Source organism: Manacus vitellinus, unplaced genomic scaffold (genome assembly GCF_001715985.3).
Source record: "Manacus vitellinus isolate BGI_N305 unplaced genomic scaffold, ASM171598v3 scaffold_100_pilon, whole genome shotgun sequence".
In the NCBI taxonomy this organism is placed as follows: domain Eukaryota; kingdom Metazoa; phylum Chordata; class Aves; order Passeriformes; family Pipridae; genus Manacus; species Manacus vitellinus.
The window spans coordinates 318321-336874 of NW_021938794.1; the positions used below are offsets into that span (position 1 = coordinate 318321).

The 18554-nt window shown below is 49.2% G+C and overlaps 1 protein-coding gene across 2 annotated transcripts in view; it reads right to left on the reverse strand.

The window, feature by feature from the left end:
• The window catches only part of NSF (N-ethylmaleimide sensitive factor, vesicle fusing ATPase), a 54523-nt gene that overhangs the window by 7371 nt on the left and 28598 nt on the right, over positions 1–18554 (reverse strand). For both annotated transcript variants that reach the window (XM_008929329.3, XM_008929330.3), the window contains exons 8-17: positions 17300–17499; positions 14976–15141; positions 14364–14438; positions 11913–12100; positions 9565–9660; positions 8809–8965; positions 7430–7563; positions 5941–6007; positions 5674–5753; positions 685–819 (exon numbers count right to left, since the gene is read on the reverse strand). In XM_008929329.3, coding sequence (XP_008927577.1) covers positions 685–819; positions 5674–5753; positions 5941–6007; positions 7430–7563; positions 8809–8965; positions 9565–9660; positions 11913–12100; positions 14364–14438; positions 14976–15141; positions 17300–17499 — 1298 coding nt within the window. The remainder of the gene's footprint in view (positions 1–684; positions 820–5673; positions 5754–5940; positions 6008–7429; positions 7564–8808; positions 8966–9564; positions 9661–11912; positions 12101–14363; positions 14439–14975; positions 15142–17299; positions 17500–18554) is intronic.

Genomic DNA, 18554 nt, shown 5'->3' on the forward strand with positions numbered 1-18554 from the left:
CTGCAATATACCTAGACAAGGCAAAACACTGAGATTCTTTTATTCCATAAGGGTTCTTTCCATAACATCCCATACCCAACAGTTGGTGCTGTGCTTTTACACTGCATTCCAGGTTTTCTCCAGATCAGAGACTACAAGGACACAGTGGTTCAAGCCACAGGGAGTTTCCAAACCTGCTGCAGGAGCATCTGTGTCTCTCAGGCTTCTGTGACACCTTCAGTGGGACAAGTTTGCCAGTCGGCAGGAAAGATTTGCCTGTTCAGTTTATTTGAACAACCTTCAGCACTCACCAAATTCCCACTTTGGCACAGAATAAGGAGCCATTAAGGGCAGGAATTTCTAAGGAACAGATAATCTCCTCAGCACCAAACACCCTCAGTGGATGCTGTTCCAGCTCCTGGGAGCTCAGCACCCTCCGGGCACACTGAGCTTAACTGTCCCAATTATATTCATTACCCACTTCCCTGCCCTCGGAATCTTTCAATCCACACCACAAACCTTTCCACCAGACCTACAGTTCTCTAACTGTGCCTTAATTTAATGCATGAAAAAGTCATTTGGAGAAGCCTTAGAACTGCTGTTATGACACAGTGTCGAGTAGCACAATGTTACCAAGCCAAGAGCCAAAATCCCTCATTTCCAGCAAATGCTGAGCTTGTTTGTTACCCCTGAACTGTTCCTCACCTCCAAGGCCTCCATGAGCTGCTCCCCCGTTGCAATGTTGGGCACATGGATGGTGGTGCTGAAGGCATTCAGCATCTCCATCTCCTGCAGGACGTCCTTGCGGCTCGTGGTGCCGATGATCAGCAGCTTCCGGCCCTGCCCAGGGAACGAGTGTCAGGGAAGGAGCAACGAGAGAGCAACCAGCCCGGGGAAGCTTCAGCAAGCTACAGCTGATAAACTGGCTGTTAAAAAACCCACTTCAAATAAAATTAACAGGATTAAATCTGTCGGCAATTGAAGGAGCCAATACCAACCACACAGGGGCAGGATCAGATCTCAGAGTAATGGCACCAACAGGGTCCCAAAATTAGGGTGCACAGAAGCCCCACCACACTCACAGCTTTGCCACCTCACTGCTCCTTCTGAATCCAGCATTATAAATAGCTGGATCCTCATTAAATTTAAAAGCCTGAGCAAACTCCCACTCCCAAAAGCTGAATTACAAATGACTTCTCGGGCAAACAGCCTGTCTTTAGGAACCTGTGGGTACAGGGAATTCTCTGTCCCTGCACAGACAGTTCCAATGGATTTCCAGCTCAGGCTTTGGAGCAGAGGCTGCTGTGAGTCCCTGAGTTCCCACTGCAGTGGGATGTACAGGACAGTCCCACCCTGGCAGCCCCCAGGTCCCAATCCACTCTTCACACAGCAACCCTAAGTCAGCCTGAGCAATATCAGGGTTTATAAATAATGAGCAGTGAGCGGAAAACATCAACTGCCAGTACAAATCCACTGCTGTTCCCTGCTCCTGCAGAGGCCTTTCCAGTGCAATTTGCATTTCCCCACACAGGGTTCAGACACTGATCATGCCTGGCTGATGGAAGGAGCTGCTGGGACCATCAGATGGGATCAGTTCCTTTTCCATCTCAGGGAGCCCATGGGCTGGGAGGGGCCTGGCTGGCCATGGATCCTCCTCTTTTGCTGTTTGGCAGTTTGGCTGATGCTCAGAGACAAAGGGACAGTTCCAGTGCCAAACTAGAGGGTCGTTGGGCACTGACCAGGCTCCCCAAGGCTGCCAGAGCTCTGAGGGACAGGGTGGGATCGTTGGGGTGTCCTGGAGTTGGCCCTGATGATCCTTGGGGTCCCTCCCAACTCAGGACATTTTATGACTCTGTGATTCTATACAAGTTCTATATTTCAACTTCATGACACAAAACTCTGTTCATCACTGCCCGACAGCCCGAGGGAAACCAGAACACGAGGCTCACACAGACTCTGCTCCAAGCAACTGGAGCCTCAACATGGCAGTGGAGCCTCCCGTTATGGAATTTCAGCAAATCCAGGCAGCCCCAGGGAAGGGCAGTGAGGGAGCCCGAGCTGTGCTGGGACCAGGCACTGGTGACATGATGGCTCTGTCACCCCCCAGCTGCTCCCTGTGCACCTTCATCCCCGGGTTTGGGGCCTCAGCAACTCCTCACATGGAAGGGGAGAAAACACCATTCCCCAGGTTTATGAGTATAAAGGGAACATCACTGCTGACTGGAGTGGCTTCCAATTCACACCAAGGGATGTGGAATCAGGGATGCATCTGGGATTAGATCAAACTGGGAGATTATTCCCCCCTTTACTTTCATAAATCAACAAAAGCCTCCAGTGTCCCAGCAAGGAAAGAGGCTGGGAGCAGTGAAAGGGCAGCCCCAGGAGTGGGTGTCCCTCTAAGGGAAGGAGCTGGGGGCTCAGGAGCAGTGGAAGGGCATCCCCAGAAGTGAGTGGGTCTCCCTCTGAGAGCACCTCACCCAGGCAGACATTCCCTAGCCCTGCCCAGACTGTGTGTCCCGTTCCACGGGGATGCTGCTGGTGCTGCCCCTGGGATGCAATTGTTGGGAAGCAGCAGGGAAGCACATGTGAACGCTCTGTGGGCTGGGGAGCGTCTCCAGGCCCTGTGTGACTCTCATGTAGATGAAGCAGCCCCGGCTCCGGGAGCTGCCTCTGCTCCGTTCTCAGGGAAGTGCTTTTCTCCCGCCTGGCTCCCTGCTGAGACAGCCCTTTTCAGCCTTTCCATCCCCCAGTCCCTTCCCCTGCACAACACAGGGAAAATTCATTGAATTAAAGGCCCAAGAGAACATGGTTTATTTTCTTCTCTTCAAGCCAGTTTAGAAAAGATTTTTAATTGGTTTAAAAAAAGATGCTAAACAAAATGCAATGGTTTTCAGTCCCCTTGAACCAGCAGTAACAGATACCACTATTTAACACTGCTGAGTGGAACCACAAGCAGGAGCTGTGACTGGGAATTTAAAGCAAGCTCAGAGAGGTTTCTAGTTTATTTAAAGTCTAAAGTGTTTAGTCTCAAAAGAAAACCAGAACCTTCAAGTGTTTGGCCTTCCCACACCACGTTCCAATAATCCAGTCTCACCAGGAAGAGGGGAGCCTGGGAGGCAGCTCTCATACACCAATTCAACAGACACACACACCTCGATGCATAATTAACAACATTTCATCCCAGAAGTGCTTGTCTTCCACACAGTGATTACAGGGAGCTGTTTGCACATCAAGTCTATCCCTGCAAGTGCTGTGACACCCCAGTGAATCCCTGATCTGGGCCACAGGGATGGAGCAGCTGCAGCCACCCCTGCTCCCACTGTGGGGCTTCCACTGCTTCTGTCCTGGCTCCAGGCTCTTCCAACCCACAGGAGAGCTGGAGAGGGATGTTGGACAAGGTCCTGGAGGGACAGGACAAGGGGCAATGGCTTCAAACTGCCAGAGGGCAGGGTTAGATGGGATATTGGGAAGGTGAGGGTGGGGAGGCCCTGGCACAGGGTGCCCAGAGAAGCTGTGGCTGCCCCTGGATCCCTGGAAGTGTCCAAGGCCAGGTTGGACAGGACTTGGAGCAACCTGGGCTAGTGGAAGGTGTCCTGCCCATGGCAGGGGGTTGGAATGGGTGGGCTTTAAGGTCCCTTCCAACCCAAACCATTCCAGGAACCTTTGAAATCCAGAAACACTGAAGACCCCGCTGACAGCAGTGGGGAACAGCTATTGTCTCCCCAGCACCTGCCATGGATTTCTCTCAGCACAGGGACATGCCTGCCATGTGCCAGGACACTCCATTTTCACAAGGAACCATGATCCCAGTCCCACAGAAATGTGTGGTGGTTTGACCTCATGGACCAGCACTGATGCTGCCCGTGCATTTAAAGTTTTTACCTGCCTCTCAAATTACAGCAAACCCCTGAAACAGCCATTCATTCCAAATAAACTGCTCCCCAAAGGAACTCACCATCTCAGAGGGGACTTGGGGTGTTGATTAACCCTCAGGATCATCCCCCTCGTGAGTTCCTCACTTGAGCTCAAATCCCCCAAGACTCTCCATGTCCAAATTCAACCTCTTTCACAGTAAACAGTCACAGCAGAAAAGGCTTTTTCCTGTACAACTCTATCTCTTATACACAGTTTTGTTTTCTTCAGTGCAAAAGACACCCACATGCCATGGCTATCCCAGGGAACTTACACCAAACACACCCTGCCAGCAGCACTGCAGAGCTGGGGCAGCCCAAAGGGCCCAGCTCACCCCGGCCCTGATTCCCACAGAGCCAACTCTGGACACTTAGAAAAAAAAAACCAAACCCCCCACATGATCAATCAAACAGTGACATTTCCTCAGCAAACTCGCTCTCTACCCTCCAACAATTTATGGCTTAAGTCACCATAATATTGGCTGTCAAGACAGAGTCTCCCAGCCCCCAGGGCACTTCAAACCCTGCTGAGAACAAATCTCTGCAACATGCACAAACTTGGCAAGTATCTGAGAGCTCCAGCCCCGTGTCCTGCTCCTGGGAGCCCCAGGTGCCAACCAAAGAGCAGCTCAGCAGCAACACACACTCACCATGGTCAAATGGACAATTTAACATTTTAAATTCCTTCAAAAACTGAACCAAATCAAGTCCTATTTTCCCTACTGATTTATGGGAACAATCACGCCCTGGCACTGTGGAACACCCAGCAATAGGTCAATGATTCCATGAGATTCTGGGATCAGAAATGGCTGTGCTGTTGCACACAGGCTGCTCTGTTCCAACCATGTGATAAAACTTGGATTCTGTTATGTCACAGACTTCACGTGGCCTAGAAAGCTCACTGGGAAGATCTTTGTTCTCCCAGGCTGACAGTCACACAGGGAACTCAGGGCCTGTGGCACTACAGTTTAGTTCAAAGTCCTCTATTTGAAAGGTCTTTTCACCAATCTCTCTAATGAAAACAATGCTCACACACAGGTTGCTGTGCCAAGATATTAAACATGACAAAAATTTGACTTCATCCAGGCTGAGTTTTGCTGCTTTTTCCTGACACCAACTTTCAAGGTGTTCCTGTTACAGTGTTATTTATTCATGCAGATTCTCTCACACACAGAGCAGAGATCCACTGAACAACAGGGAAATGGCAAACAAGAAAGGAGGCCCTGCCTGCCTGTCTCGTTCAGGGTGAGCTGCAGAACCCTCAGCACTTGGGATGTTCTTAAATCTCATCGAGGCACAAAGTGCAAACAGGACCAGTATGAGAGGCACTTCCTCAACCACTGTAATTAACACCTGACAATTTCAAGTTAAGAACAAATAAAACCCCTGACAACCACAATCACAGAGTACAGAGAAATCGATTTATAAACAGGGAGGGAGCACCTGGCTGAGCCAGGGGTTGGTCTGGCCCAAACAGCTCCTCAGAGAACAGGCAGCTGGAATGTTTCAGCTTTACATGGTGAAGCTTACATGGGTTTCCTTAGTCAGTATTTTTAGGACTGACTGCAGAAGATTCAGCCCTCAGTAATTAGATATTTCAAGTTGAATCCTTTGTGGTTATCCCAGAAATGTCCAAGTGAATGAAGAGCAGCAGGCTGGGATTAACATGACTGACTCAAGAGACAAAGGCACTCGTACCACTGGCAGCACAGCAGCTCTCAGCACACACAGAGCTCCCCCTGTCCCAGTTCCTACAGGAACAGGGCATCTCACTCTGCCTTACCTGAGGGGGGGCCTTCTTCAGCAGCACAAGCAGGGCTTGCAAGACCAGATTGGAGAACCGAGGTCCAATGGGGACATAATCTGAAAGGAAAAATGCACTTTAATGCCCACAAAGCAGGTGCACATCTAAGCCACTTCACCATATCAAAACCAGCCCAGCGCTCCCAAAGGAAATGGTTCCAGACCACCTCCAGTTTGCAGTGTTTCAATATGGCAAATCTGCCAGCATTCCTGCAGCAGCCAGCACAGCTCTCCCTCCCTGACTCACCCAGAAGGCGCTCGATGTCATCCACGACCACACAGCTGAGCTGGGACTTGTAGGCATCATCAAAGATCTGCAACCAGCAAAATGCCTCAGTGTTAAACTCAGCAACACAACTACAACAGCCATGGCCAGACCTGCTGGTGTGGCTTCAGTAAATATGGCAGCATTGAGAGGAATAAACTGAGCATGAAAAAGAACCCAGAGAGCAGGCTCTGCCTGCATTCAGTAAAGCACTGCCAGCTCCCCAGAGGCAGAGCTGTTCTGTTCCTTTACCCCACCTCTGCAGAAAGCAGCTGCTCTGAGGTTCATTGTAAGCAAGGGACAAACCAGCACCATTACTGCTTTTTGGAGCTGGGGCAACACTGACAATATATAATACATACACAGGTCCCCCCCAACTGTACCACGATTATGGAGCTTTTCTCCTCAGGCTGCATGTTGGTTACTCTGCAGGGAGAAGGGACCGACGTGGGTATGGACTGAGGCTCCACACGCCCTTTCTGGAGCAGCAGTGTCCTGCCCAGCTTGGGATGGCAGCAGGAGGCAGCACTAAGGACAGCAGTGGTGCTGCAGCCCAGCCTCCAGCAAACCCTGACTCCAGTGAAATCCAGAAGGCTCCTTTTGGAATCTAAGTCACAAACTGGGCCCCCAGTTATGAGCACGTTGCTTCTCTTAAGCACCTTCCCTCCCTTAGAATCTCTACAGCTCTGCATCAAACTGAGTCACATTCCACTCAAGGCTTCATTCAGTGTCACTCAGCCTGAAGAGCGAGGGCTGGTCTGGTTCAGTAAATGAAAATGTTCAACTTGATCACATTCCCCTGCTCCCCAGGTTGTTAGAATTCTTGTTTAACTGTGGGCTACCACCTCAAATCTGTTCTCAGTCTCATTCAGGCAGGATCTATTCTCTCCAAGTGCACCCTAAGCTGTTCCTGCCCTCACAGACAGAGCTCCAGAGCTGCTCATCCCAGGTCTGTTCTGCTCCACTGTCAGCCAGGATCACACCAGACCCAGCTGGGACAGAGCCTGAAACGTTCCCTGAGACACCCAGTAATACAAAAACATTATTGCAAGGCACTGGAGTGACAGGACAAGGGGGAATGGCTTTAAGCTGTAGGAGAGTAGATTTAGATGGGATATTGGGAAGAAATTCTTCCCTGTGAGGGTGGGGAGGCCCTGGCACAGGGTGCCCAGAGAAGCTGTGGCTTCCCCTGGATCCCTGGAAGTGTCCAAGGCCAGGTTGGACGGGGCTTGGAGCAACCTGGGCTGGTAGAAGGTGTCCCTGCCCATGGCAGGGGGTGGCACTGGATGAGCTTTAAGGTCCCCTTCAACCCAAACCATTCTACAATGTTATGATTCACTCAATTTTATAAATAAATATATGCACAGGAATTTTGGATCCAGAGAGAGCAGAAAACACCATCACACCTTTCCCTCCCTGAGAGAACCCAGAATTGGGCTGTGATCAGGCAGAGAGCAGGACCTGTACTTACCTTCTTCATGGCCTGGCACTTGGCTGTTTCAGAAAACCCAATCATCTTATCTGGAGAACAGATCTTGATAAAGGGGAAGTTGGATTCTTCAGCTATTTTTGCTGCTAGAGCAGTTTTCCCACTGTGAGGGGGACCTGAGACAAAGGACAAGCAATGAATAAACAAGGGAGAAAGCAGCTCTGGCAATGCTCAGTGTGGATGATACTTTTTAATCCCATCCAGAGGTATCTGCAGTTTGAAACGATCTCTCCTTCTACTTGCAGAAGGAACACACAGACTCCTGGGCCAATCCAATCCAATCCAATCCTCCAGACAATGGCAATTAATAGAACTATTTAAGCACATGGAGACTGATTTGCCATAAAACCATAAGAGGACATTACATTTTTTGTAGGACTGGCCACTGCACCAAAATCAGTGAGTTTGTGTTTTGGAGAAACTTCTTGAACTGTGTTTATGTCCCTTTTCTAAACATGATTGCTGCTGGTATTGTGGCAAACAAGTCAGCAGCAGGAACACCAGGGAAATAGTGACAAAGACAATTTGATTTTGGCCTGAACTCACACCAGGATAATTCAGAGACCAAAGACATCTGAATCCATGCAGCCAACACAGATTAATTTGAAGAGCCAAAAGGAATTGCACACAGGACACGTGATGGTCACAAACACACAGAATTATCCAGGGGGTCTACTCAGGGTTAGTTCCACTAAGCAACAGTGGTCATCCACCTTTCAGGAAAATAAAGAGGGAAGAGCTAAACACCAAATTCTACTCCAACACCTGTAATGCAGATACTGGAACCAGTTTCCAGCACCTGGAAACTCTCCACAGTCACTAACAATGTGGATAAAGGGAAATCCACCTCTGGCTGGCAGAGACACCTAAATCTGGCTGTTGGAACTCAGCTAATTACACTGATGAGCTCTCCAGTGACTTCAAAGAGAATTTAGACAACTGACTCAGCCAGAGACACCTCCACTGTAAAACAGGCATGAGCAGGTTATGAACTGGTACATTTTGGTCATTAATTGGTGCATTTTGGTTATTAACTGGTGCATTTTGATTATTAACTGGGTACACTTCTTCTCCCTTGTTCCAAACACAGGATTTCACACAGAATCACAGAATCAACTAGGTTGGAAAAGACCTCTGAGATCAAGTCCAATTTCTGACCTAAATTTCCTCCAGCTGAGGAGCCAGTTTTAACATCTGAAGCAACTTCAGCCAAGCAAACTGAAAGAGCCCCATTCCATTTCTCCCCCCGTGTGCTTCCTACACACCCCAGCACAGGAGGGAACAAGCACCCAGGTGGGCAGGTGACAGCAGCAGTTCAGAGGAGTCCCTTGGGTTTTTCCTGGATCTGCCCCCAGCTGTACCTTCCAGGAGCACGCTGACCAGGGGAGTGCGGTCGCTGTTCTTCGTCTGCTGGACCAGCAGCTCCCCATCGTCCAACACCCTCGTCACAGGGTCCCCCCACTTGATGATCCCGTTCATGATGTAGCTGGCATAGTCCTCCTGGTTGGTTCCAAATGCCTGGATGAAAGAAGGAACATTTCTTTTACCAAAAAGTGCTGCATCACATCAGAAAACCCATGAGACAATTAAGCATCACCAAAATGACCAGGGCCAAGGCCCTGGAAGATGCTGAAGTGAGACAGTCAGACCCACTGGTGACTCACAGCATTCCAGCTGAACACAGGTGCAGACCAGGTACGTTTAGAAACGTTTTTTCATACACCCTCACAACCAACTCTAATCAGTGCAAGTTGCCAGTGGGTTCTGACTTCACACTGTGAGAAGACAATTCTCAAAAATGAGGCTTAAACCTCTTCCTGCAGCCCATATTAAAGCTGTCACCCAGGAACTGAAAGAGGCCTAAAGGGGAGAGAGCACATATGGCAAGGAGAAGAAATCCTGAGTTGTTCTTTATGTGTTCTTTTATTTTTTATGACTCTCCAGCAGCAACAGGCACAAACAGAGCCTCAGAGGCTCTGTCACCCTCCTGTCACCCCTCCAAACAGGGCACTGTCAGCCCTGGGGCACCACTGCCTGTCTGATCCCAGCAGGAATCTGCTCTCCCCACCATGAGCTGCATTGGGGGGCTGTCCCAGGACTCACACATTCCCACTCACCGGTTTGATGTCGTTCTCCAGGGATGCAAAGAAGTCTCCCCTGGTCACACGGAGGCTCTCAGCCTTCTCCATGTCCACTTCCACTTTATTGCTGGCCTAAAAAGGCAAGCAAAGGCACTGAGGAGCAGCAGGACCACACAGACCCCTCCTCATCTTCCCTGCACAGACCCAGCCCTGCTGGAGCAAAGCTCAGCTCCCAGAGCCACATCCAGCCCCACAATGTCAGCAAGGAACTGTTGGGCACTGGGGGTTCACAGCAGGAGGGGCCAGGCACTGCTTCACTGTGTTCTTACTGTCCTGGGAAGGCTTTAGGTGCAGAAAACTGGATACTCCATTCTCCTGTTAAATGAGTAGGGAATGATCAACCAGCTGAGCAGTAACAGACTTTGGAGAATCCTTCAGGATTTGACATTGATAATCATTCCCCCCCCATGGCAATCCTTGGCCTTGATTCTGCTTTGTCTGGGACCTGTAATAATGTTGTGTGTCAGGGCAGAGTTGAATGCCCTCAAACTTTTAATTTTCCCTTTTAGCACATTAGCAGGAATGCTCCACTAAAACCAAGGGAGGGATTCCAGCTGGGGAATCGCTGGAGCCATAACTGTGAAGGGCTTTGGGCAGCACTCAGGAATTACATGGATTCATCCACAGAATCCCAGGTTGGAAAGGGCCTCAAGGATCATCTTGGCAGAAGCACAGTCAAGACAGGATGGCCCAGCTAAATCTCAAAAGTCTCCAATGCTGGAGAATCCACCACTTGCCAGGGGAGATCATTCCAAAGGCTGATGGTTCTCATTCTGAAAAACTTTCCTTGTGTGTCCCATTGGAATCTCCCCAGGATGTACCTACTGCCCCTCACCTTTTCCATGTGACTCCTTGGAAAAAAGGAAGTTCCGTGAATCCTGTAACACCTCCTGCTTCCCCCGGGAGTGTAACAGCCCTGCATGATCTGATTGTTCAGGAAGTGAACATCTGGGCTTTCAAGGGGTTTCCTGGAAGGCAGAGCCACCTCCACCACCTTTGCCTAAGGCCTAAAATAAGTTTAACCCTCAAAGATGTGTCTCAGACCCCCTCTGGCCAGGATGACCCACAAGAACACACAGTACACTTGGGCATGGGAAGGAAAGAATAATAATAATAAAAATAATGACATGATGCTTGTCCTGTAGGGCAGCAAATGCAGCCCCTAAAGAGCAGCCACAGAATCCAGCCTGGCCAAACCCTCTGTGTCAAACACACACCTACAACCAGAGAATGGCTGAAAGGAGTCCCTTCTCCCAAAAACACCCACCAAGCAGAAACACAGGATGCCAAATATATCAGCCAAGGGATCTTTAGTACAGGTGATCACTTTGGGGCTTTGCAGAGGGAAGTGAAGGTGCTTGAAACACTTTTAACATATTCCTGAAGTTGTTTGAATGCTTAAAACCAGGGGAGCTCTTACCTCCCCGGCCTTCCATGAGTTCTGTGTTTTAATTTTTCACACTTTGAGAGATAATCAGAAGAGTTTAAATGATTCAGAAGACCCTGATCAAATGCCCCTTCGTTTTCCATTTGTCTCTCACTTCTCACAGGTGCTTCTGAAAACTAGGTCAGGCCTATGATGTATATTTTAAATTTTCAGTACATGTAGGAGAGAATAAAGTACCTTAGTGCATCATTTGGCTGAAAACATCTTCAGAATAAATAATATTATCCAAAAATACTATGTCAAAGTGTTTGAAAAGCAAAACAAAGCGTGGCTGCTTCCCATGTGGAATACAAATCCATATGTTACTGGGATGTCAATCACAACCCAACCCAAAGGAAGGGACTGCTCTTCCCCATTTGCACAAGGCCATCTTCCCTTCTCCCACATGACATCCTGGCACAACAGGGAATGTATCAAAACACCAGCAGTGCCCAGACTCACCCAAAACTCAAGCACTGAGAAGACATCAACTACCAGCAAAATTAATTATTCAAGGAAAATGTTTTGCCTGCAAAGGGATGAAAATCCATCCAGAGGTGCTGATTATTTTTCTTTTTAGACAGAACACATGAAAATGAGAAAGTGTTGATGTTTGCAGTTTTTTGCTACAGGAAACAATAACTTTTCAAGTGTTATGGTTATACAAGAATAATTAGCAGAAAGAGTCTTTTTTCCTGTAGAAAGAGCACTCCCAGGAGATATAAATGTTTAACCACCAAATGATTTCTCACTCACTTCAATCAAGATGTGATTTGCTTTCCTCACATCCAAGGCTGAGCAGATTTTTACTGATCAAGAACTGATTTTACTGAACATTCAAGATTCCAAACATAACTTTTTCCCTTTTTTTTCCCCAGAGATAGATGACAGGACTGACCTTGATGTGTCTGTTCATGGCAGTGGACTGAGCAGCTCGAACCAAACCTTCCAGCTCAGCACCACTGAAGTTCTTGGTCTCCACTGCCAGCTCTGCAATGTCCACGTCCTCAGCCAGCAGCTGGTGCTCCCTCATCCTCACCGTGTGGATGTGGAGGATCTGGAACCGGCCCTTCTCATCCGGCAAGCCTGGCATTGTAACAGAGCACACACCAACACCTCAGCACAGCACTGCAAACAACCCTGCCCTCTCCTCAGTGTCCCTCCAGAGGCCCCTTCTCCCCACGAGCAATCCACACTCAGTCACAATATCTGAGCATGCTTCTCCTTGGAGAACCTTCAACCACAAACCTGACCAGCGTGAAATCAAGTTCTTGCTCTCACACTTCCACACCAGGAATTCACCTTACACAATGTGCCCATTCCCTTGGCACCCCTTAATCCTGCTCCCACCTTGCAATTACCATGGAATGCTTTGGGTTGGAAAGGACCTTAAAGCCCATCCAGTCCCACCCCTGCCATGGGCAGGGACACCTTCCACTAGCCCAGGTTGCTCCAACCTGGCCTTGGACACTTCCAGGGATGGGGCAGCCACAGCTTCTCTGGGCAACCTGTGCCAGGGTCTTACCACCCTCACAGGGAAGGATTCCTTCCCAACATCCCATCTAACCCTGCCCTCTGTCCATTACAAGTCACTGCTCCTTTCCTGTCACTACAGGCTCTTGTAAAGTCTGTTCTGTTCCTTTATCCCTGAGTGTCCTTTCCCAGAGGGTCCCCATCCACTAATTACTGAATCAACTGAAAGTCTGCTCTCCTAAAATCCAGGGCCCTGATTTCCCTCTTCACCTGGTCCATATTGTCCTTATAAAATGTTCCTTTTCTTCAATTGAAGTGATCATTCCCCACTTAGCCACTTAGCAAGTACTTTCTGAAACACAGATAATGGAAGATACAGAAAAACCTTTTCTTAAATGAAATCATAACCAGTCAGTCTGGCACATCATCCTGGTAAAGCCCCACTCTTCTCAGCTCACCTTCCATTCTTCCTTCCCAGCCTTTGCTCCAAGGACTTGATATTTGCACTGATTAGTTTGTGCTGAGGGGATGTGGAAAGACATTTTAAAATGTGCACAGTCCCCAGCACTGTTCAGTCCTTGTCACCTGATCATTTATTCCAGGGATGCCTGGCTCAGTCCCTGGAGTTTATTGAATTTAATTCACTTTTGTCAACCAAAGATGCAGGTCCTGCACCTGCAGTACAACCCACCTCACCTGCACTCCCTAATAACTGCTGGGCATTTACTTGTTTGTAAGTATGAGACTGACAGTTCCAATTTCACCTGCCACTCTGGCATGACACCATAGGGTTTTTAGGGTTATATGGACATTTTCAACTAATTTTCCGCAATTGAAAAGAAACAAAACACGTTAATACTCAGGACTTTGCCTGTTCTGGTTTTTCACTTGCTACAGTTTGAGTGTTTTTATAGCACCAATGCCCAGCTCAGAACACAGACAGGATGTTGTGACATCTGTGTGTCTGTGCAGGACTGGTGGAAATGTTTTAGGAGCTATTCCAAACTCCACATCTGAAACTGCATTTTCAATCTCTAACTTAAAACACAGATTTTGACCAATTTGAGTTTTTCACTGCAAAACAGGATCACTGAGCTTTTCATCAGTTCCAGGCTGTTCTCTACTCAAACTTTCTGCACTGAACTGTCACCTCAGCACTAAGCCCCCAAGGCCAGGCCCTCTTTAGACTTCACCACGATCTTCAGTGATCACACTGATCTCAAATGCAAAGTCAGTGGCTTGTTTTCATGAATCTAAGATGATCTGGGTTTAATTTCTTTAAAAGCCTACATTATCAGATATTCCCTAATTTAATCTGCACAGCCTGAGGCAGATGTGTGCAGTTACAAAGGTCAGACAGCTCTTTTTCAGTCACCAGATGAAATGGCAAACAGAGCTTTTGGCTCACCTTGAGTTCTGCTGGAAATCCAGACCTGCTGATTCCAGAAGCCACAGCAAGTGCTGGATAAAGTCTGCAGTTCCTGCAGTGGAAGTCACCACTGTCACTTCACGCAGATGAAATGCTCTGCACTTCCTCAAGCCCAGAACTGCTCACACACTTTTCCTGCCTGCTCTGCCAGTTCAACAGCTCCACAACTTCCACCCAGGAATGATCTGGTGCCATGATTTGGCTCCTTTCATTCACGCAAGAGATTCACAGTCCTGCCTACCCAGACCTGCCCGTTCTGCTGGACAGAGACTGAGATCAGGTGTACCAGTAGGAAAGTCCAAAATGGTCCAAAATATTCTGGAGGGAGCTGCATGAGGTTCAGCACCTGAGCCACCCTGGTCAGCTGTTCTCATTATGATCTGTATTTGCAATTTGTACCTACTGTAGGTACATGGAGTTTAGGAATTGGATCTGCAGTGTCCTTACCGATCTCCATCTTCACCTCCAGCCTCCCTGGCCTCAGCAGAGCCTCATCAATCAGGTCAGGTCTGTTGGTCATTCCTAAGTTCAAAGTTAAAAACAAAACAAGTGTTATCTGAGCTTAATAAGTGGGTCTCCACCCCCTGGTACAGCCCACAGAGCTATGGAGGTACCTCAAAGAGCCTCAAGAAAACAGACAGAAGACACCCATTGAGTGCTGGGAAAGTCATGCCCTGAGGGAGAGTCAGGGCTCAAACCCATGCTGGTGGCTGCATCTCTCTGTCCTTGGGATTACCCAGGGCTCCTGCAGCAGGACAACCAGCCAGCACAGCTGGAACAGCCCCCCGCTCCTTCACAGGCCAAGACACCAATGGACATCAATCCTTGCAGGTTTTCTTAGACTATGAAACACTCCTTATGAAAAGCTACAGGAGGAATTGCTGAAAGCAGCGATCTGATGTCACAGCAGCACCTCCCTTCAAACCTGCTGCTCCCACAGCAGCCACTCCCTTTGGATCAGCCCAGCCAGGCCCAACACCAGCAGCAGTAACTCAGCTGCAAGGAGGAGAACCCCAGTGGTGCTCCAGCAGCCCCCAGGCAGAGGGAGGACCATCCTACCTATGACCAGGATGTTGTTGAGCTGCTCCACGCCGTCGATCTTGGAGAGCAGCTGGTTCACCACGGTGTCGTGCACGCCGGTGCTGCCGGCCATGCTGCCCCTCTGCTTGCAGATGGCGTCGATCTCGTCGAAGATGATGATGTGCACCCCACTGTTGGCTCCCAGCTGGGGGAGAGATGTGTCAGGAGTGTCACCGCTCACACCGAGAGCGACACCAACACAACGGGGCCCTCCCGGCAAGCTCAGCCACACAGGAACAACACTGACACCTCCGTGTGTGTTTGGCACCCCCGGTATCTGGGGGTGTGTCTGACCCTTCCCATCCTGCCCATCTCCAAGCCAGGGTGGGTGGTGGGCTTTGCCCAAACTTAGGATTTCACAGCTGACACTGCTTTCAAGGAAGAGCACTAAACTGGACAAGCAATGCCAAGCCCAAAGCTGGAAAACAAAAGGTCCCAGCACTCAGTAGCTGGGGAAACCCTCTGGGAGAGATGGAGAACAAGGCATGTCCGAGGAGGGAGGGCTGCACCAGTGTGGGAATACCCCAGGCTGGACTGAAGTTAGTAAATACACAGCTTGCCAGAGCAGCTTTGTTCTCACTATTTTTAAGGAGCCCAGTCAGTCCCTGCCAGTCAGGCCCAGAACTGCTGCTTCCAGGTTCACCCAGAGGTGAGGCAGTTGCAGCTGGTAAGAGAACAGGATACTTTTTGTGACCGTGTTATGAAGCTTCTTCCCTTCAAATTCCACCTGTAAAACATCTTTTGTGGCCAGGGCAGCCCACGTTAACAGAGGGTGAATGTGCTGGCCCTGGCAATGTGCCCCAGACACACTCATTACAGTCCCAACCTTTCGGAGACCTTTCTAATCTCCCGGCCTGTCATCGGCCCCATCCCCTCCGGCCAATATCCAGGGGATTTTAACAGGTGTGTTATTGCAAAGGGAAAGAGCTCTCAGAGATACTGCAACAACCACAGAGGAGATTGCTCACGTGGCTCTGGGTTACCACACAAAGCTGACTGACTGACTGACTGACTAATAAACCTTTTGCAGAAGAAATTACATCATTTCAAGCCACCACCAAAATCTGTGTCTTGTGAGCGTGAATAAAATTAAAGGATCCTTTGCTTATGACTTCTGAAAAGACTCCCCTGTACTTAACCGTGACTTGCCTGACATGTTAATTTATCAGAAAATCCATCAAGATGAAGTGATTCACAACAGAGAAAAATTACCACGGTACATGTGAAATAAGCATTTACACCTTGAAACTAAAGACTGCGTTTTGATAGCCAGCTACAGTAATGGGTAAAAAAAACAAGTTTGGAAAAACAGAATATTTATCTCCACTTCCAGTTTCAAGCTCTCTAGTTTTGAGACATTACTGTCATCCATTAGTTTTTGGCTGAGAAAAATGAACCATGTATTGATTACAGCACTTCAAGGACTATAATATACCAGTCTGCCTGGAACCCAAAAACCTTGGAAGCTTATCTGGAATTCATGCTATGTTATGTGCCTCCTGAACTTAGGAGCAAAAATCCAAACAGATTAATTATGTCTCTCCCACCAAAAAAAAGAGAAACTAAAACCAGCAAAAAATCTGCAATCCCATTTTTAAGGGGTTTTGGAGCAGGTGACACCACACGACCCAAAGCACAGCAGGACAGGCACTTGTATTACTTCCAAATAAGTGTGCATGGAATTTGAAGACTGTCCACGCTGGGCAGAACTCAGCTGCCTTTCCAGGTACTGAGCCTGTTTTCACAACTCAGTTGTACAACACTAACATTCCACGACTGGCAAGGAACAACTGGAACCCCAAGCCAGGCAGTGACTCAGTCTGTAATGCAGGAAGGAACTTGGTGATTCCAGACTGGCTGCCTCCCGTGGGCACAGCACCCCCCCAGTTCTGGTCTTGCCATGACCTTCCTCTGCCCTCCTCCTCAGCCACCCCCAGTGTCCATGTCTTGCATTACCCTCCATCTTGCCTTCCTCCTCAGCACCCCCCCAGTGCCTATGTCTGGTATACCTTCCTCTGCTCCTCCTCAGCCCCCCCCCAGTGTCCATGTCTGCATTACCCTCCTCTGCTCCTCCCTGGCACCCCCCCAGTGTCCATGTCTGCATTACCCTCCTCTGCTCCTCCTCAGCACCCCCCCAGTGTCCATGTCTGCATTACCCTCCTCTGCTCCTCCTCAGCACCCCCCCAGTGTCCATGTCTGCATTACCCTCCTCTGCTCCTCCTCAGCACCCCCCCAGTGTCCATGTCTGCATTACCCTCCTCTGCTCCTCCCTGGCACCCCCCCAGTGTCTGTGTCTGCATTACCCTCCTCTGCTCCTCCTCGGCGTCAGCGAACAGTTTGCGGATGTTGGCCTCCGACTCGCCCACGTATTTGTTGAGGATCTCGGGCCCGTTGACCACCTTTGGCTCCCTGGCATTCAGCATCTTCCCAATCTGCCTGGCCATCAGGGTCTTCCCACAGCCTGGGGGCCCGTAGAGCAGGATGCCCTTCACGTGCTTGCAGCCTGGAATGGAGAGAGAGCAGGGTTAGGAAGGAGGAGGAGGATGGGACAGCCATGGAGCGCTGAGGGAATCCCCCTCCCGGGGAGCTGGCAGGGAGGTGCCTGAGCTCTGCTCACTGCCTTCCTCAGGGAAATTCAGACACAGACTGATCAGAGTTGTTCCAATGACATGCCAAGGGCCAGGAAAAACAATCCCTGAAAACCATCCCTAAGAAACAATCACAAAACCCAATCCCCACAAAACAATCACCAGTGCTCTCCCTGCATCAGCCACACACAAAGACTGACACCTGAGTTACAGCTCCTGGGGATACCCCACAGCACCAGGGATCACCTGGGAAACGTGGGAATAACACAGCTCTCACCAAGGGCAGGTCCCAGGGATGCTGCTCAGCCCCAGGCAGGGAGGGGCTGCACACACTCCTTTTTACATCCCCACATGCCCTGAGCACCAAGCAAAGCAGACATAGCTTAGACACACTGACCTGATTCTTGAAAGAGAAAACCAGGAATATTGTGTGGTAACACCCTAATCTTTACCCCTGTACTGGGCTTTAAGGAATCCCATATCACACATCCAGTTCTGGCTGCAAGTTCATAGGGCAAATATTGAGAAAACTAAAAAAACACTTCCAAGAACAATCAGCCCAAAATCTTCAACCTGTAAATAGAAAGACCTGAAAGACTCTATTCCAATAACAGGACTTGGAACACTGTGTGTGAGCACTAGCAGTTAAATTTTCTCCTCTAGGGAAGCAGAGGATACCTTTGCTGCCAGCTAAGGCTGGACACACCCCAGTCAGCAACAGGCACCTTTGCCCTGGAAGCTGCTGTTGGAAAAGCTAGGAATGGGAGAGTAGAGATCATGGATCAGCACCAAGTTTTAAATAGTGGGCACCAGGCTCAGGGAAAGCCTCAGAGAAGTACAAAGTCCCAGTTGGCAGAGGGATCCAACTACAAAACCAGGGAAGAAAAACAGAAGTTACCTGGAGAAGACAAAGGAGCTCTCTACTGGCCAACTTAAAAGACATATGCAAGGGATTCAGGAGTTTGGACAC